This window comes from Monodon monoceros, unplaced genomic scaffold (genome assembly GCF_005190385.1).
Source record: "Monodon monoceros isolate NGI ecotype Baffin Bay Population unplaced genomic scaffold, NGI_Narwhal_1 Super_Scaffold_9, whole genome shotgun sequence".
NCBI classification, from domain to species: domain Eukaryota; kingdom Metazoa; phylum Chordata; class Mammalia; order Artiodactyla; family Monodontidae; genus Monodon; species Monodon monoceros.
The window spans coordinates 28,123,592-28,142,509 of record NW_021703786.1 but is presented as its reverse complement, the minus strand read 5'-3'; the positions used below and the strand labels follow the sequence as shown (position 1 = coordinate 28,142,509).

The 18,918-nt window shown below is 56.5% G+C and overlaps 2 protein-coding genes across 8 annotated transcripts in view; one reads left to right on the top strand and one right to left on the bottom strand.

Annotated features, from left to right (window-relative positions):
- The window catches only part of PGS1 (phosphatidylglycerophosphate synthase 1), a 43,506-nt gene that overhangs the window by 20,709 nt on the left and 3,879 nt on the right, over positions 1–18,918 (top strand). Inside the window, exons 8-10 of one of the 6 annotated variants that reach the window (XR_003791821.1) lie at positions 7,430–7,505; positions 11,937–12,065; positions 16,793–17,484. Coding sequence is in view for 3 of the 6 variants with exons in the window: in XM_029210805.1 (XP_029066638.1) it covers positions 7,357–7,505; positions 11,937–12,056 (269 nt within the window). In the remaining 3 variants the exon portion in view is untranslated. Of the gene's footprint in view, positions 1–7,356; positions 7,506–11,936; positions 12,066–16,792; positions 17,485–18,918 lie in introns of those variants that run through there. The other 5 variants (XM_029210805.1, XM_029210803.1, XR_003791819.1 and 2 more) reach the window with 5 other exon arrangements.
- The window catches only part of DNAH17 (dynein axonemal heavy chain 17), a 160,970-nt gene continuing 157,225 nt past the window's right edge, over positions 15,174–18,918 (bottom strand). For both annotated transcript variants that reach the window (XM_029210802.1, XM_029210801.1), the window contains 3 exons: positions 18,698–18,841; positions 17,970–18,195; positions 15,174–16,885 (listed from right to left, as the gene is read on the bottom strand). In XM_029210802.1, coding sequence (XP_029066635.1) covers positions 16,638–16,885; positions 17,970–18,195; positions 18,698–18,841 — 618 coding nt within the window. In that variant the 3' untranslated portion in view covers positions 15,174–16,637. The remainder of the gene's footprint in view (positions 16,886–17,969; positions 18,196–18,697; positions 18,842–18,918) is intronic.

Genomic DNA, 18,918 nt, shown 5'->3' with positions numbered 1-18,918 from the left:
CCTAGTGGCTGTTCTCGATAGTGGGGACTCTTACGTCAGCCCCCCTTTCTGGCTCATCTCTTGATGGTCATTTCCCCCAAAGCAACCTAGGACAAGGAGCTGGCAGCGCAGGTGGCGCTGGATTTGGACTGTGGAGTGGTGGACCATCTACTGATTGCCTGCCCTGTGCAGGGGCCATGCTGGGTGCAAGCGGTGTGTCTGCATTTGGGCCCTGGAAAATTCTTCCCCATGGCTGAGTGGCCTATACTACAGTTCCCTTCCCCGGGCTCCTGCTCCCAGAAGCCCTTGGGTGACGAGGGGGAACAGGGACACCGTGTTCCCGCTTCCAGACCCTTGCCCTCCGAGAGCGCTGTCAGCACCGCATGCCTCTGGGAGTCAGGCACCCTGAGGCTCTGGGCCCTGACTGTGTTGAACCTGCTGGTGGCCACGTGCGAGGCGATGCAGGAAAGCTCCGCTCGGTCCAGGCCTGTGGACGCTGGCAGGCGAGGTGGGGGGAAACAGCCTTCTCGTGCGCAACGGCCACGCCGGTCCACGGGTGCTAGTGGATAGCAGTGCAGTCTGGTGACGGGAGGCCCTGAGGGCTGGGGTGTACTCTTTTGTTTTCTGCTCACCGAGTGTCGCCAGGAACATGGAGCCAGGGGTGCGTGCTCGGCTGGAGCAGCGCTGGCTCTGCCCAGTGGCCTGAGCAGAGGCCGCCTCACCGGCTACTCTGTCGATTTCCTAGCAGACTTGAATATATATCCCATTTTAATAAGTTGAGCTGCTTCAAAGAACCAGAGGGACCTTCCACTCTTTAAAGGCATGTACTAGAGACCCCTTTGGCAATGTGGTCCCATCTGGTTAGTTTTTATTGGGAGTTTTTATCTGGTTAGTTTTATTACCCTGGGTAAGCATGATGTGGTGGGCAGGTTACCAGGATGGGAGTCTCAAAGCCTGGTTCTCAGCCCAAATTTGCCTTTGGCACAAGCGGAGGGACCAGGTTCAACTTCCGTGTCAGCTGGGGCGATGGCTTTGGGTTGTACTCAGGAGGGAGTGGCGACATGCATGCGTTCGAGTTTCTGTGAAGCGACCGTGCAGTTCATGGGCGAGGAGTGGAGTCCCAGGGGTCGTGGCAGGGACGCCATGTGTGGCGTCGGAGGGCTGGGACCCCTGGCGAGGAGAGGCATCCTCCTCACCTATAGTTTTGTTGCTGATCTCCCCATGGCTCAGTGAAGGGCGACACTGAACCCGGAAGTCTTGTTACCAGCATCTGCTTGGCCTCAGGGGGGCTTTGGGGGTGGGGGAGGGTGGGGTCCACCTTTCACATCCGTCAGCTGGCAGCTCTTCTGATTGGTGGTTTGTCAGCTTCCTGTTGCCCAGCCTTCGTTCCTCACCTGGTGGGTGAGGTGGGACAGGGTTCTGGGAGCGGGGGAGCATTCCGACCTAATGGGGAGCACCGCCAGCTCAGCTGGAGTTTAAAGAGTTAGTTTTTTTAGATCAGTGTTAGGTGCACAGCAAAACTGAGAGGAAAGTACAGAGAGTTCCCGTGTTCTCCCTGCCCCCCAACACATGCACAGCCCCCCCACTACATTTATTATAATTGATGAACCCACAGAGACGCGTGATTGTCACCCTGAGTCCACAGTTTACATCAGCGTTCATCTTGGTGGTATACGTTCTGTGGGTTTGGACAAATGTACAGAGTAGTTTCGCTACCCTAAAATCCCTCTGTGCTTTTTTTTTTTTTTAATAAATTTATTTTATTTGTTTATTTTTGGCTGTGTTGTGTCTTTGTTGCTGCGCATGAGCTTTCTCTAGTTGCGGCAAGTGGGGGCTACTCTTCGTTGCTGCATGCGGGCTTCTCGTTGCGGTGGCTTCTCTCATTGTGGAGCACGGGCTCTAGGCACGTGGGCTTCAGTAGTTGTGGCCCGTGGGCTCAGTAGTTGTGGCACGCAGGCTCTAGAGCGCAGGCTCAGTAGTTGTGGTGCACGGGCTTAGTTGCTCTGCGGCATGTGGGATCTTCCCGGACCAGGGCTCGAACCTGTGTCCCCTGCATTGGCGGGCGGGTTCTTAACCCCTGCGCCACCAGGGGACCCCCCCGCTCTGTGTTCTTGTGCTCTGCCTATCTCCGCCCCACACCCCTGGCCTCCGCCCTGGGCAATCATAGATTTTTTTTATTGTCTCCATAGTTTTGCTGTTTCCAGAATATTATATAGTTGGAATCATAACAGCCTGAAGCCTTTCCAGACAGGCCTCTTTCACTTACCATGCATTGAAGTTTCCTCCACGTCTATTCATGGCTTGATAGGTCATTTCTTTTTAGCGCTGAATGTATATCATTGTACAGATGGACCACGGTTTATCCTCTCGCCTACTGAACAACATCTCAGTTGCTTCCAGGGGTTCCCCTTTTAAACTTGGTCCTGGTTGAGAGTAGGGTACAGGGGACCAGGAGCAGGATGGCATTGTCAGAGGTTGTGCGTGCTCTGTCTACCTTGTGCCAATGAACTAACCTCTTTATGTCTTGGAGAGGCAGCAACTTCAGGGGAGTCTGAGTGAGTATGAAGTGTGTCAAACCTAGCTCTCGCATCTTCTTAGCTTTCTGCTCCATGGAGAGGAGGGGCTGAGAGGCGGGGTATGCACCATGATGGGATTTCTTGCTGTGAGAGCGAGGGCCACATCCATGCCGGGGGACGTGGGCTCTGCCTGCTGTTAAGATGTTGACTTTGATTTCGTGTGGATGCAATATTCCAGCATTAACAGCACGATGTGTGTGGCGAGGGCGGGGCAGGGCCACTGGATTAAGAGATTTCTGGCTCCTGCTGACAGAGGAATCTGTTAATGATTGTGAGAATTGTCACTATTTTTACTGCCTTCCCGATAGGCCACTTGGCATGGCGCCCAAAGGTGAACTTGTAGTGAGAACCAGGGCAGCTCCACCCTGTTTGTGGGGCACACGTGAGGCAGTTCTCACCTGGGGATGGGGGTGTGCCTGGGGCAGTGCCGCTCACCTTGGACCGAGCAGGCACCAGCCTCCAGGCCTCTTGGAGTGTTTTGGTTCTGTTCTGGCCTCAGAATAGGTGATGCTTATTCATTCATCTGAGGTTAGGACTGTGATGTCTTCTGTCCCCTCTTGTTTTTACAGGGATCTGAGAACCCTCTGAAATTTATTGCAGAATATTGTGTGGGGACGAGAGGGAGGGGTGCATAATTTTGAATTTTTCCTGGAGAGATCCTCAAAGAAGGTCTCTAACCTGAAATGTTCATGTGCTCCTGCTGTAGAACCTCAAGGCCTTTTTATATACTTAAACATTTGTTGGAAGAAGTGGTTTTTTATGTTTTGTTTTGTTTTTTTGCGGTACGCGGGCCTCTCACTGCTGTGGCCTCTCCCGTTGCAGAGCACAGGCTCCAGATGCGCAGGCTCAGTGGCCATGGCTCATGGGCCCAGCCGCTCTGCGGCACGTGGGATCTTCCCGGACCAGGGCACGAACCCGTGTCCCCTGCATCGGCAGGTGGACTCCCAACCACTGCGCCACCAGGGAAGCCCTGGAAGAGGTGTTTTTATCCGCATTTTATTTATTTTGTTCAAACAAGTATTTATTGAGGGCCTGCTGTGTGCCAGGCAGCATTCAGGGCATTGGGGATACATCACTGGGGACTAGACCAACTCCCTGCCCTCGTGAGGTGTGGGTTACTGGGAAGCAGATAAGAAGTGGATGAATCTATTCAAATACAATGTCAGGTCGTGGAAAGAGCTTTGAAGAAGACCAGAGCAGGAGGGGGCTCCAGGTTGATGGCGGTCTGTTAGATGGGGATCAGGGAGGGCCTCTCTGAGGAGGTGACACTGAGCAGAGACCCCCGGGCAGGAGAGGTCCGGACAGAGGGAACAGAAGCGTGGAGCCCCGAGACTACACCAGGCTTGAAGGACACCCCCTGGGCCAGGGTGGTCAGAGCGGAGGATGGGCACTGAGGTTGGAAGGGGCTTGGAGGCCAGGGTGAGCCAGGGCTGCGGGCGGCCTGGGGCTCTCTGGTTTACCCTTCAGCATGATGCTGGGACTGTGAAGGACCGTCGGCGCGAGCAGAGCGGAAGCAGGTGTCTCTCTCCCTACAGAGGAGGCCAGGGCGTGGGGCAGGATGTCTCATTGCAGAGCTGGGAGGCAGTGGAAGTTGTTGGCCTCCAAGTCCAGTCATCTCTGTACCCACGGCACGCTCCCTTTGTGGTGAGACCTGCTGTCCCCGGTGCTGAAGTTCAGTGTCTCCCCCCGACACCCCCAAAGGCACTTTCTCCCCTCCTGTGCCGTCCTTGCTGCTGCAGCGTCTCTCCCTGATCCACCGGTTCCGGGAATGCTGGAGGTGTTGGGCCCAAAGGTCGGGCCCTGGGATGAGGACTTGGGGCTTGATAACAGGTTTATGGCTGGGCTGGGAAGTGCTGTGTTTCCCGACAGTGAGTCTCACCCTTTGTGTGTATTCGCCCTGACATCCTGAGTGGCATTGTGTGTCTGGTGGGAGGGGAGCTCCAAAGGGCCTCTTGGGAGGGCCTCCCCTCCCCGAGTGAGAATTTCCCAGTTGTCTTCAGGGCACAGACCAATAGCTAAAAACTCCTGACTTGGTGATCTTCAATCTAGAAGGACTCTTGTTCGTAGTGGCCCCCCTGTCCCGGGCTCTCTGAGGCTGTGGGCATCATGTGGAGCTGCTGGTGGCACCGCGTGGCATCCCCCTCTGGCTTCCCACGCTGCGCTAACCCCCGCCCCATCACGGCACGCCAAAGGGTGGCCGTCTCGCCATTTATGGTCTTTATTTTCTTTTCGATGGAGAAAGACCGTGCAAATGAGTCTACAGGGAAAGTTGGTTGAGTGATTGCAGGCCTCACCAAAGTGGTCAGTAGGTAAAAAAGCGCTGCCTCTTTAATCCAAGCACTCGCCTGAAGTCCACCCTGGGCCAGAGAGGAAAGAAGCTGAGGGAGGCAGAGGTGGCAGGGAAGAGAGAAGAGAGAAGAAATAGGTGTATGTCATACACAACCAACAGGGCATCAACAGGGGGCACGGGTTTGATCCCTGGTTGGGGAGCTAAGATCCTGCAAGCCGTGTGGTGCAGCCAAAAAAAAAAAAAATATGAAATAATAAAATACATTGAATAAAAGAAGAGTTGGAACAGTAACGACAGGTGGAGATCTCACCCAGCCCTGCGCTTATGGAGGGCTGGGGCGGGGCGGCTGAGCCTAGTGCAGATGGAGGGCCTTTACTGCAGAGGAGGACACTCGGACCTCCCTGGGCATCTGGAGCAGAGTGCCAGGGCCAGCCTGCCCACCCGTGTGGTCTGGCCGCGTGCTAAGATGAGCCACACGGTTGCTTACATGCAGCGGCCCAGCGGAGCAGGCTACAGTCGATCGAGCGATACACACGGGCAAGCCAGTGGCTTTGATGTGGCCCCTGCGTGTGTGTGTGTTGGGGGGTGGCAGGCATGTTACAGGAACAGGCAGCAGAGAGCCATCATCTCTTACCCAAGACGTTCTTGGAAATGCTCCTGTTCTGAGTGAGAAATAGGAAATGGCCTTCTATTTTAGGAGCGTGGTGTGTGTGTTACATGTCGTTGATTTGCTTGTGTTGCTCCTGCGTGCCTGTGTGCCCTTTGAAAGGCTCACGTTGGCAGGGGAGAGACCCGTGGTGGTGGGAGGGTGCGAGGAGGCCAGCCCTGTGCAGGGTGGCCTGCAGAGGAGCCTGGGACTGACGTGGCCACACTGGGTGTCCTGGCCTGGGCGCTCTTGGTGCAGCGTGGAGGGAAAGATAGAAGAGGCCAGATGCAAGTCTGGGCTCGCCGTAGGAGGAAGGAAGTCTGGGCAGCAGATGTCCTTGAGAGGTTAGGTTTGGGGAATAGTCTTTTTAGGAGAAGTAGTCCTGATGGGGCCTGGAACTCAGAGGGGATGGAATGGGGTGCAAAGCAGAGGACCTGCCTGCCGTGTTTCAGGTGACATGTAGGATTCTGATAGAATCCACCACCTTCATTACAGAGATGTCGCCGTGGTGTTGTCAGAGATGGCGAGTTCCCAGGGCTGGGGGAGGGTGGCGGGCAAGGCAGGAGCCACTACCACATGGCTGCTCACACCGAGCCCTGCTTTTTCCTGTCTGTGGTATTAACTGGCTCATTTTCTAGCAAAAAAGGGGGAAGCAGTGTTCTCTGGGTTGGGACTGAAACGGACAGGGTCTCCCAGGTTCTCTTGTGCGCCGGCCTCTCGTGACCTCTCGTCTGTCTGACCTAAAGCCCCGAGCCCCCAGCAGGCTCATTTCTGGTGCCCCGGTGGGCTTCGCAGTCAGCAGTCTGAGCGAGGGAGAGTCGAGTGGCCCTGGGGAGGCAGGGCCCAGCTCGTCTTCAGGTAGATGCAGCAGGTGGATGCAGCGTGGAGTAACCTGAGCTCTGTTTTCAGGCTGGGGCTCTATCGGCTGTCCCCCGCCCCAAAACCCTCTTAAAGGGCCCGTGCTGGGCTGCTCCTCCCCTTGCAGGGACCCTTAATAGCTCGGTCAGACCCAGGCTCCACCTTAAGAGATTTGGGACAAAATCCCATAGGAGCCCAGACATTGAGAGCTCTGACTCAGGGGCCCACGGAGCGCTCCTCTGGGAGGAGGTGGGAGCTGGACCAGTCCCCTCGCTTCTCTGCCCTCTGCTCTTGCAAGGGTTTTGGTGGGGGCGTCCTCACGCCAGTTCTAGGAGGAAGGACAGATGCCCTCCACCCCACAGGCTGCTTACGGCCTGCTTTGCCAAGTAGCCCGCTCTTAAACCCAGTCCTTCGTCATGCCCGTAACCGCCCCATGTCTGCTGGCTTGGGTGAAAGCATCTCTGTTCCTGAGCCCACAGGTCAGCTGGCTTCTTTCCTGAGAATCAGGTGTGACCTGAGCTCTGCTGGGCCGCTTTCCCACCGGGCCTGCGGAAGGACAGGGGAGGCTGGATGGTGGCCAGGACGCGGCTGAGGCAGTTCGGAGAGCGGGGATTAGAGGTCCTGCGCTCTCTGGGAGGGGCTCTGGTAGCATCGTGGGGTGGGTGGGGGTGAGAACAGAGCCTGAGCACTGGCATCACCAGGGTCCTTTTAAGAACCGACTTCTTGCCTTGTCGGGAAAAGAGGCCACAGCGTGCCATGTGGCAGAAAGGGGAGCTGTCCCAGTGAGTGTCCCTAGTGCCGGGCTGCCCTGCAGACGCTGCGGTCCCTGCGCCTCCTGGCAGCACCCTGGGCTGGGCAGACGTGGCCCCTGCTTAGCCCGTCCCCTCGGTGTCTTGTTCACGCAAACCCCGTGGGGGGCTGCTTTCCTTTTGGGTGGGAGCGCGACTGGAGAGGCTGTGGCAGCTGCTGTGCTCACTTCCTGTCTGCACGTTTCCTTTTCCCTGCAGGCCTCTGGCTGTACCTGGCAGGGAGCAGCCTGCCCTGTCTCACGTTGATTGGCTCTCCTAATTTTGGGTACAGGTCAGTTCACCGGGACCTGGAGGCCCAGATCGCCATTGTGACAGAGAGCCGGGCCCTGCAGCAGCAGCTTCACCAGGTTGGTTGGGGTAGGTGGGACCTCCCCGGGGGTTGGGGGGGGCATAGCTGGGTGCCAGGTCCCCGAGGGCTGCCTCTGCTGTCGTCTCCTGCCGGGGGCTGAGCAGAGTAGGAAAGAACCGGGGTCCTCTCGCGTGTCCTGGTGGCCGGTCCTGAGGGACACCTGCCGCGGGGCTGTCCTGCGAAGCCCGGGCCCTTCTGCCTCCAGCCCGGGGCCCGCTTTTGCCCTGCAGGGGCTCCCCCCCAGTTCCTTACATCCTGGAGGACATTTTCTTTCCCTGCACGGGAAGAGGACACTGCTCTCACTGGCATGTGAATGTGGCGCTGGTTCCCAGCCTCTTCTGAGACTGCGGATCAGCTATGAGGGGGGTAAGGAGCCAGGGTTACACGGGACCTGGGTCCATTAGGGAAGAGCTTCAGGCGGCCTCGGTCATTTCTGATGAAGACCCTCCCCAGGAGGTGCTTCAGAGTCGGGGGAGGGAGAGGCAGGAGGCAGGGTTGCCACCCAGGCAGAAGGGGCACGCAGGGAGCCAGAGTCTCTGCACGTGGAGACAGAGAACCCGGAAAAAAGAGCCAAACCATAGAATGAACTTAGACGCCCGTGCAGACAGAGATGGTTCGTGGGGAGCTAAGCCGTTGTGAGCGCTCTGACAGTCCCGTTCACAGGTTTCTGTCTGTGCCCTTGAGTCAGCATGCACGATCCCACTGCGCTGAGAGCTTGAATTCTGTTTATTTTAGTTCAGATTGTTTCACTTGGTAATGATCTGGTTGGGGATTGACCTACAGAGGAGATGGTGGAGGGACTGCTCAGAGGTGTGCCTGGCCAGGCGCAGGGGCCCCTTGTAGCATGTTTGTGGGGGCCGGTGGTGGGCGGGACGCAGTGGAAGGTCGTGGCTGCCTCGCCTCCTGCCCGTGTCGGGGTATGGCGGTTGGGCAAGGCAGGCCCCTGTTTCCAAGGTGTCTTGGAATTTCTGTGTTGTTTTTGTCACGTTCCTAGTTGTAATAGGATTTCTTTCCTTACAGTTGTGAGAGGGGAAGGCAGGCATTTTTCTTGAGAGCGGGGACCTAGAGCCTGAGAGAGAACCGAACTTGCTTTGTCTGGCTCGGTGGGCGTGTTATGTGGCCCACTGAGGACCTCTGGCTCCCCTGGGAAGAGACTTCTCGGCACAGCTCACGGGAGAGCGGCCCTTTCTTCTGAGGTGGGGCTGGAGAGTCACGGGGGACGGCACCCTGAGCCCCTGCTGCCGGCTGCTGGAGACCCACGGTCAGGTTGGGGAGCCGGGGCAGGGGAGAGTGCCCTTTGCTCCCTGGGATAGGAACGTGGCAGTGACTCCCAAAGGGGCAGCGGTCTCGGCCTCCTTTCGTGATGGTCTTTCTGTTTGAAGTCGAGAATAGCTGAAAGTTAGTGCTTCTGTGTGAATGTTCGCATTTGAGCACCTGCAGCAGTGCTGATGAACTTTGGAGAATGCGAGCACAGCACCTGTGTATGTGAAACCTAGATGATCCTTTGGGCTCACAGATTTGTGACCTTGACAACAAAGCCTTTCCAGGGAAGGTGCCAGCTTCCCTCCTGAGTCATGGGAATGTAGATAACACTGCTGTAGGCCAGCCCTCAGAAGCGTGTAGACTGAGTTAAGCTTTTATTCTTGTGTTTGGGAACTACTGTTGCGAAATTGTTGGAGCCTTTGTTGATGGACGAGGAAATGGTAACTGCCTTGTTCCCCGGGATCTGCCTCCTGCAATCTGGGAATCTTGTCAGTGACTGAGTGGGGCCTTGGTGCTGGGAAGGGCTTCACGACCAGGGCTGAGAGGAAGTGGCAGCGGTTGGGCTCTGGGTGGCCAGCGGGAGAATCTGATCTGGTCAGCAGATCACAGATGCTATGGTGAGGCTTCCAGCAAATGACCGAGGAGGTTCCAGTAGGGGCCGGCCGGCCTCAGAGCGGGCTGGGTTGAGAGGAACAGTGGGGTCTCCTGGACTTTTGCCTCGGTTGCTGAGAGCTGGGTTTCCTCAGACGGTAGCGAGTGGTCAGTGTGAACGTGGCCTCTGGCGAGGACCAGGTCTCTGTGGGTCTGGGCTGATTTGGGGGAGCAAGTCTCTGCCCAGGGTCCTGGTGCTGGCCGCTCTCCCCCACTTCCTGAGTAAGGGGACTGAACCCACATCCTGGATCTGAGAAAAGCTAGGCCGGTTGTGGTCAGGAGCTGCTTTCCCAAATGACATATTTGGGATATTTTGTTTTTCTTCCCAAACCTGAATCCCAGCGGCTTTTGATGGTGGGAGGGTGACAGTTCATGCCACTGCAGTCCTTCCGTTCTTTAGAGGCACGTTGATTTCTGTGCCTTTGAAATGCAAAAATGCATTTCTGGATAACTCCACCTATTAAATACTGGGACTGCAGCCACCCTCTGGAGAGGCCCATACGATGCCCGATGCTGGGACTGCCCAGCCACACAACCTTCCCCGAGCCCAGAAAGTCCCTGAAACCCCGGCTGCCTGGGTCCCTGCTCTCAGAAGCTGCCTCTGGAGTCCTCCTGCGGACCCAGGGAAGGGCCCTGTTCATGTCACACTGGGCACCAGAGTGGGGAGATATTTTTATCCAAATCCGAAGTCCCTCCCTTCACTTAGTACGTACAATAAAAACTGAAAGCTTCCTGGTTTTGTTCAGAGGACATGGTTTACCACTTGTGACCTAAGAAAGACTCCCTTGAACAGCATTGTAACCTCGACCAGCTGACTTCCTTCTCCATCCCCGTGTGGAGTCTGTGAGGAGACTTAAGTGTTTCTGGTAATTTAATTGAAATCTTGGCTGTGTATTCATTGGAAAACATAAAGCTGGAGCCGGGTCTGTGGAAACTTCTGCAAAGCAGCCCTCCGAGACCGAGGCTGGCTCCCCCATGAGGCCCATCCAGCCATGGTCAGCGGGCGGCCGGCAAAGTCTGCTCGGACCTGAAGCGCCAGGGACCCCGGCCCTGGGAGCACCCACTCACAAGGGAGTGAGCGCAAAAAATGTGCAGGAAGATGTGAAGTCGGGCACTAGATCGCCCCAGCCCGTGCTGGGGAGAGCTGTGGGCAAATTCTGTAGTGTCCTGGAGGGTGCGGTGTCCTTCATCCCCTGTCCTCACTGGGTCAGAGGAGTTTGCCAGGGACGTGGCTTCCGTTCCTGCCCCCGGAGAAGAGAGCGTCCAGCTCCCAGTGGGATGGTGCGGTGGCATCCACTGTCCCCTTGGGGCTCCTGGTCCCGCAGTGGACAGGGTGTTTGCAAAGCCAGCGTTGGTGGATCCTCACCATAGTGTGGGTTAAGTCAGTATTTTATAGATTAAAGGGACAGGAGTTTCAGAGAGGGATGTCACCACTCCTGGTGGTGGAAACAGAATCACATCCCCTGACTGCTGCCTTTTGCCCTTTGAAAGCTTCGATACCTTATTAAGGAAGCACAGCACTTGTAGGGTGTAATGTTTTAAAAAGAGGCAGTTTTTCCTCTCAAAGATTCTAAACACAATTTAAGATGAGGCTTCTATCAGTGTTTTTTAACTTGTTTTTAAATATGTAAGAATCGTTCATTGTAAGAATCGAGAAAAGTTACAAGACGCTAAACCTTTCATCCAGAGAGAGTCACTGAAATCGTTTTGATTGCTCCTTGTCTGTCTTGTTCTGTGGGCGTATGGAGACGTGTAACTTGTTTTTTTCTTCTTAAGGAAAGTAGGATTATATTGTGTATGTTAACTCATATCCAGCTTCTTTCACTTAATGTATTTGCGCACATTCCCGTATTGTTAAGTAAATGTTTTTCTAGAGTATGATTATCTTATGGTGAATGCTGATTTGTCATATGGGTTTATTATATTTAATTAGCTGGTTGGTGGACATTTAGGGGGTTTCCAGGTTTTCTCTGTCATAAATGTTGGTGTGATAAATATCAGTACACAAGGATCTTAGTGCACAGTTATTTTCTCGGGATAAACTCTTGCAAGTGGAGCTTTATAAGGCTTTTGGTACTTATTGCCAAATTGCTCTACAGACAGATGATCCGAACCCCCTTTCCATTCATCCCATCAGCATGTCCGGGAGTGCCTGTTCCCTCGGCCTTCGTCAGCAGAGGGCGATGATGTTGCAAAACAACTTTTTGCTAGTTTGAGAGAAGAAGAAACTGTCTCATTTAAAGAAAATCTCATTATTTTAGTTGGCACTACCTCATTTAGTGAGGACGAGCTTTTAAATATTTTTTCCACCAGCTGTATTTCTTCAACTCTAAATTGCCTGTCCCACACACGTCTTGCTTGGTCTTAAAAATTGAAGCACACTGGCTTCTTGGCTTTTCTAAGGAATGTGTACAGGGGCGACCTGCGCTGGGGCCCCCACGGAGCCCCTGGGCCGGCGGGCCGTGTCACCGGTGCTGGAGCCGACCCCTAACCCCTGTCTGCCCCTTTTCGCCAGGAGCAGGCGCAGCTCTACCTGAGGTCTGGTGCGGTGTCCTCTGCCACCTTTGAGCAGCCGAGCCGGCAGGTGAAGCTGTGGGTGAAGATGGTGACTCCGCTGATTAAGAACTTCTTCTGAGGACAGCAGGTACTGACTACCAGGCCGGCCCAGTGCGGTTTCCCAGGGGGTCACTAGAGGGACAGGGGGCTCCCCCCAGCGGGGGTCCCCGGGGCCTCTCGCAGGGACTCCAGGGCCCTTTCGTCCTTTCTTGGTTACGTGTCCAGGGGTGTATGTCTGGGCTCGTGGGTGGTTGTGGAGGTTTTGGAAGCCTGGTGCTAAGTGAGGCAGCCCTCTTACCTTCTGCCACGTCCTGGGGCTGTGGTGCGGTCAGCATTGTGGGGCCCACTAATGCTCTCCCGTCCCCGGGGGCCGGAGGCGGCCCTGGGGTGAGGGCCTGGTGGCCACCGGGTACAGAGGTAGATTCTGCGCCCCCTCCTCGCCGCTGAGCACGCCGTTCCGAAGGCAGTGGGAGCGGAGGGGCAGCGCTCTTGGTCGGGAGCGTCCTGGCTTGCGGCCCTGGGCCGCTGCAGCTGCCAGCATGAGAGGCCCCGGGGCTGCTGCCTCATCTCCCTGACGTTTCTGTGACGTGCGCTTGCGGAGGTGAGATGCTGCCGTGCTGGCAGCTGGTAGCAGGACGTGCCCTGCCCGCCCAGGAGCCTTCCCCGGGCGGCCGGGCCTCCGGCCGTGTCCCACGGGAGGACGAGACGAGGCCTCACCTGAGCTGCCCCTTGGCTGTTCGGACGCCGGGAGGCCAGCCAGGGTGCAGCTGCCGTCGGAGGTGGGGTCTCTCCTGAGTCACCCTGTGTGTTTCAGATCCCTTTAGACCCTGACCTCCCCGCCGTGTGGCCCCAGATGGGGTCAGTCTCCTGGGTGGGATGTTCTGGGCCGGACTTTGCTGGTCCAGCCCACGCTAGGGGGTTGGGGGGATGGGAATGGTTGGGCCTTTGGCCTGTGGGGAAGGGAGAGAGGAGGCGGGAGGACAAGGATAAAGGGTTGAGCGGCCGAGCGTCGTCCGCGTTGGCACTGTGTGCGGCCTGCGTCCCCTGCGGCCTGGTACCATGGTTCTCTTTTCAGCCTCACTTTAAAAAATTTTATTTGTTTCATTTTTTTCTCAGCATTTTAATTACTTTAAATTTCATTCAAATAACATGCGAATTTAGAGAGTAAAATAATACCGAAAGGCCAGCAAGATGCAGCTGCCCTTCCTTCCCCCAGCAGCCACTTTTGACTCTCTGACCTGTGTTTCTTTCTGAGGTCTACCCGTGTGCTCCTGCACAGCCCCCAGAGCAGATCTCAGAGCCCCCCGCCCGGTCCCCAGGCCTTCAGGGGCTTGAACCTTGCCCAGACAGGCGGCCTCGCAGCCCCAGGGCATGGCAGCTCATCCTTGGGGCTGGGGGCAGCAGACGGGATTCCATCCCTGCCCACCTGCTCTGGAGGCAGCTTCACGTGTCTCCCTCCAAAGGGCTGGCGGCTCCAATGGTCGCGTTCGTCCGTGGGTCTTGGGAGGCCGTGGCTGGCCTAGCCCGCGCCATCTTGCTGTGTGCGTGGGGCGCCGGTGCCGGGAGCACCTCGTCAGCCCCTCCTCTGGGCCTGGGCAGATCTGCAGGCTTTTGTGGTGGGGAGTTGGGTGGAGCAGTGGCCACACCACACTGCCTGGGGGCAGTGGCCCATCAGTTAACACTGTTTGCCTCCAAACCAGTTATTAAATTGTCCTGTGGGACAGTGAGAGGAGGGAAGCCAAAAGAGTGTGCCTGTGCCGGGCACTGGGTTCCCGTTTGGAGAGAGGCTTTCGGTAAACGGCGTTTGCATTCCTGCCGATGGTGTGGGGCCAGAGCGAGCATTGTGCCGCTGCCGGGCTTGAGCAACCCGTGGCTGCCCCCTTTGCGAGCTGCTCGCTTTGTCTCTGCCGGTTGCCTTTGGGATGGTCCTGGGCGGGGCCCTCCCTTCTCCCCCCACCCCGGGCGGGCGCTGGCTCCAGCCAGGGCTCCTACCCTTCCACCCACCAGGACTGCTGCGGGCGTCACGGCACCTTCAGACGCAGCATAGCTTTTGTCCCGGGCTCTGCAACTCCAAGCAAGGTGAATCATCTCTCGCAAAGTTCGAAGAGAATTTTGTCATCTACCCACAGTGTGTAGAGTGTGGAATAAATGTTTTATTTCAGGCTCTAAAGGCAAAACTGGAAAATCTCCCCATTTTGTGGTTATTACCAGGGATTAAAATGAGTTGCCTGGTGGCCACTGGCAGTTTTATGTCCTCCAGTCAGAGTGGTGGCTCTCCTGGCCCTCCAGCCTGGACACGAAGGGCTATAGTGACCCCTCCTGGCCGACAGAGGTGGTTGCCCGGTGGCCAGGTTCTGGGGGCAGGACTCCTGCCTTCCAAAGGGGTGGATTCTCTAGGCCCCAGGGAGGGAGGATTTGAGGGGCGTTTTTCCTTCTCCCTCTTAGCCCCATCAGGCCCCAGGATTGTTGTAAATTATTGGCCTCGGAGTTAGGGCTTCTAGGACCTCCTCTTCACCCATGGATTGGGTGAATACTTGGAAAAAGTTTTCACAAAACTACTTCAGCATCAAGTTGAACTTAGGAGGAGGCCAGGTGTGTGTGTGGGGCGGTGGCGTGGTGCTTGCTTTACTCTGCTTTGAAGCTAGAAAACACCGAGGTGCCAGCCTATGGGCCCCCGCTGGAGTCTGTGGGCCCTGCTAGCTGCCTTCCTGTACCCCTGGTTTCCCAGTTCATCGTCGTCTCATTTTGTCTGCACCCATTACCTGGGTCCGTCAGATGGGGGCCTGGCCCAGGGCAGCCCTGGGACCAGCACCGCGGTAGCCACCTGCTCCCCTTGGAGCAGGAGCTCACAGAATGAGGCCGGATGAGGCGGGCCACCTCTGGTCCCTTCCCTGCTGGCGCGCGCGCGTGCGCCTGTCGCCTGTGCCCTGGCCTCCCTGTGCCCACTGCGGTGCTGCAGCGTGCAGCCCTGGGGCGTAGTGCCTGCGGACAAGCTCACCTTTTTGGAAGTCAGGGTGTCTTGGCTGCTGAGCAGTTGTCCCTCTTCTGCTGACTGGGGCTTTGTTTGTTCTTCATTTTCTAATTCTAATTAATTCCTAGATGGTGGGTTAGGTTGTTTTGAGATTTTTCTTGTTTTGAGGTAGGCCTGTATCGCTATGAACTTCCCTCTTAGAACTGGTTTTGCTGCATCCCATAGATGTTGGAAAGTTGTATTTTTATTTTTGTTTGTCTCGAAGTATTTTCTGATTTTCTTTTTGATTTCTTCAGTAACCCATTGTTTTTTTTTTTTGGTAGCATGTTGTTTAGTCTCCGTGTGTTTGTATTTTTCCCGTTTTTCTTCCTAGAATTGCTTTCTAGTTTTATACTGTTGTGGTTGGAAAAAAATGCTTGATATAATTTCTGTACTCTTAAATCTGTCAAGTCTTGTTTTGTGGCCTAGCACGTGATCCATCCTGGTGAACGTTGAAAAGAGTGTGTATTCTTCTGCTTCTGGATGGAATGTGCTCTAGTTATCTATTAAGTCCAACCGACCTAACGTGTCACTGACGTGAGACTGCTGTTTCCTCATTGATTTTCTGGATGATCTGTCCATTGATCTAAAGGGGTGTTAAAGTCCCCTGCTATTAGTTGTGTTATTGTCAGTTTCTCCCTTTACATCTGTTAATATTTGCCTCGTACGTTTAGGTGCTTCTATATTAGGTGCATATACGTTTAATGAACGTTATATTGTCTTCTTGTATTGATCCCTTTATCATTATATAATGCCCTTCTTTGTCTACTATTGTAGACTTTGTTTTAAAGTCTACTTTGTCTGGTGGCAGGAAGTGAGAACTGAAGGTGGGGAGAGGGGAGGGAGACAAAAGACAACGAAGATACTGCCCAGAACTAAGAGGGGACGACCATTTACCGTGACCTCCCAGGACACAGACATGTGTTTAAAGTGGTCCCTCCCGTTCCCAGCAATCTCAGAAAGTGGGCAGTTGACAGGGAAGCACTTGAGCTGTATGGAAACGGCCCCTCCGAATAGTTGGCTTTTCAGAATTCTGGGGCAGGGAGGCGGCATTACCATAATCGAGGGAGGTTTTCTTGCTTGAGAGAAGGAATAGTGCTTTAGGGGACAGTGCCTGTGGCAGTGGCCGCTCCTGTTTGCACGGGGATGGAACACCCTGGCCCTTAGTGGTGGGTGTTTGCAGGTAGCATCAGGCAAGGGTGTGGCTGCCTCCAGCTCTAACCCTACATGCCACCCGTGGGAAAAGATAAACCCAGCTGACCCTGTGGGAAGTCAGGATTTGGGGGTTTGGTTCCTGGGATGCTCCGCTGGCTGCTGGGAATTGGGGCCTCACCCCTAAGCCTGTGCCAGGCCCCTGGTGGCCATCAGGCTGAAGGCTGGCTCAAGTGAATCAGACAAACCTGGCTCAGTGGCTTCATTGTTTTAATCCCATCCACACCCCCTCTCCCAGGCTGCCCTCCACCCTCTGGCTAGTCTCGATGTGCATGGTTATAAAGTGCCTCGATTATTTAGGAGAACAAAAAAGCGATCAGCAGCTCCTGTGAAAATAAGCGATAGTTGCAAGGCTGAGTTTCTAACTGTAAATTTGAAGTTGCGGTCAGGACCTGGCGCCGGGCAGCATGGGCCTCACGGCGGGACCCGGGGCTCCAGCTAGGCCTGTAGGAGCAGCGCCACGGCTGCCAGGATCCACTTTGCAGCCTTCTCTTTGGTCTTCAGGTTAAAGGTCCAGACGTAGGTGGGGCCGCGGATGCGTGTTTTGTACACGGGACACTCATAGATGTTCTTGGTCTCCATGCGGTCCACAGGGATGGCCTTGATGAAGATGACGGGCATGGCCGGCGTCAGCTCTTTCAGCCGCGCGTCGGCGATGACTCCCATCTGGGTGTCCCAGCGAGCTCCTGCAGGGACAGCACAGCCGAGGGTCAGGGTGGCCCAGGGTGAGGTGACTGGTTCCCGGTTCCTGTCTGTCGTGCTGGCAGTGGGGGAGGGGAGGGGCCTGGCTTGCACCCGCACCCCTGCAGAGATAGGCCAGGTGCCAGGGCCTGGACTGCACAGGAATTGCTGCGGGGGGCGGGGGCTGTAGGCAGAGGACGGGGTGGGGGTCGTGTGCACGGCGTGACTGCCTGTGTGTCTCGCTGTGCACCTCCGAGGGACAGATCGGCCCTAAAGCGCTGGGCTCCATTGTCTACGTGCGTGGCGGTTTCAGAGCCTCATGTGTCAGCCTTCTTCGTTTCAATGGCAGGAAATCATAACTCCAGCTGAAAATGACAGACTAAACTCCCTGCTTCCCTCCCTCTGTAGCGACTGTCCTACGTGCACCTGCAGTATAAATACGTATATGCACATACAACTGTTCCTGCCTTGAACCAGACTTATTTCTACTCACCCTATTTAACGATGCTTAGGTTTCCTGTCTGTAATTCCAAAATAAACACGGAGAATGGTTGCTGCTCTGCTCGTCTTCGGTGATGTGGGCACGGGGGGGGGGGGGGAAAGGGGGGGCATCAGTCGCTAAGGAGGGGGGGGGAGTCGCTGGCACTCAACTCAGAGCGGGTCTGCTGGCCGGTCCTGTCTGACCTCGCCCGGTGCGGGACAGGGGCGACGTGGGTGGAACTGAATGAGTGCCAGCCTTGTGCCGCCCCCGCCCCCCGCTGCTGGGACCTGGCCATGTGATGGCCTCGCACTGGGCTCGGCTCAGGGGAGGGGGCCGGCCGGGCCTCCCCGCCCTTGAACCTGTGCCTTGCGGGGGTGCGGTGGTTGGACAGTAGCCCTGACAGAGGTGGGCTCCTGGACCCTCACCCCCAGAACGTATGCCTGTCCTGGGCTCCAGGGCTGAGCTCCTCATGGCCTCAAAATGGGGGCTCAGGTCTGCGGACGAGCCTGCACCGCAGCAGAGCCAAGCGGATGCCGGTGTGTGGTTGGGCTCCTCAGGCCACTGTGAGCCCACGTGCCCCTGGTGCTTCCCCTGCCAGTGCCTGTTACCTTCCATGAAGAGCCCGTACACGTAGGAGCCCTCCCGGGGGGGCGCGGTCATGTCCTCCCGGTTCTTCTTGGTCACCTCCACAGACAGACACATCTTGTCCAGTGGCCACTCGTTCTTCCTGGCCATGGACTGCATGATGGCCGTGAGGAAGGACTGCGGGTTGAAGAAGCCGGCCAGCCACACGGTGGTAGGCAGTGTGAAGTCCATCGTCCAGGCCTCGAGCTCCTGGAGGAGATGGGAGTGGGGCCGTGCTAGAGCCTCCCCGCCTCTGCGCAGAGGATGGCCGCCTGCCCGAGACGCCCCTTCACGGTCTGGACGGGGAGAGCAGGGTCCAGGAGGGGGGCTCACGATTGAGAGGATTTGGGTCTGAAAGAGGCTGCTGCTCTCTTTCTCCCCCAGGAGGTGGCTCCCGTGACAGGTGTCCCTGGAGCCTCCTGGGCTCTGCTGGGAGGGCCTCTGCATCTGTGGCCACAGAAGCTGCTCTTGCTTCGCGCTGGCCCTTTTCTTCCTTCGGGGAGGAAGTTCCTGCGTTGTCGGGCCTGCGTGCTCGTGGTGTGGCCCAGGCCCTTCCGGCTGTGCTCTGACCAAGGCCAGGCCAGCGGGGGCCTCCAGGCCTCTGACGGGGATGCATGTCTCCCCCCCCCCCGCCTCCAAGCCTCACTCCTCAGGCCCTGGGGGCAGGTTTGCTGACAGTCAGGCCAGCGGCTCCGCAGAAGCCTGTCCTTACCCTGATGCGGAGCAGCAGGTCGGCGTACCAGGCCGCCAGGCCCATCCTCGAGGGGTAGGCCCGGGCCACCCACGTGTCGGGCACAGTGTCATAGAACAGAGCCGTGGACAGGTCTTCCATGTCGGTCGTGATGGTCAGTTCTCCCTGAGGGACACGCAGACGGGTGCTGGGGCGCTCGGCACAGATGCAGACCCGGTCAGTCCTATGCCTTGTTTCACCTG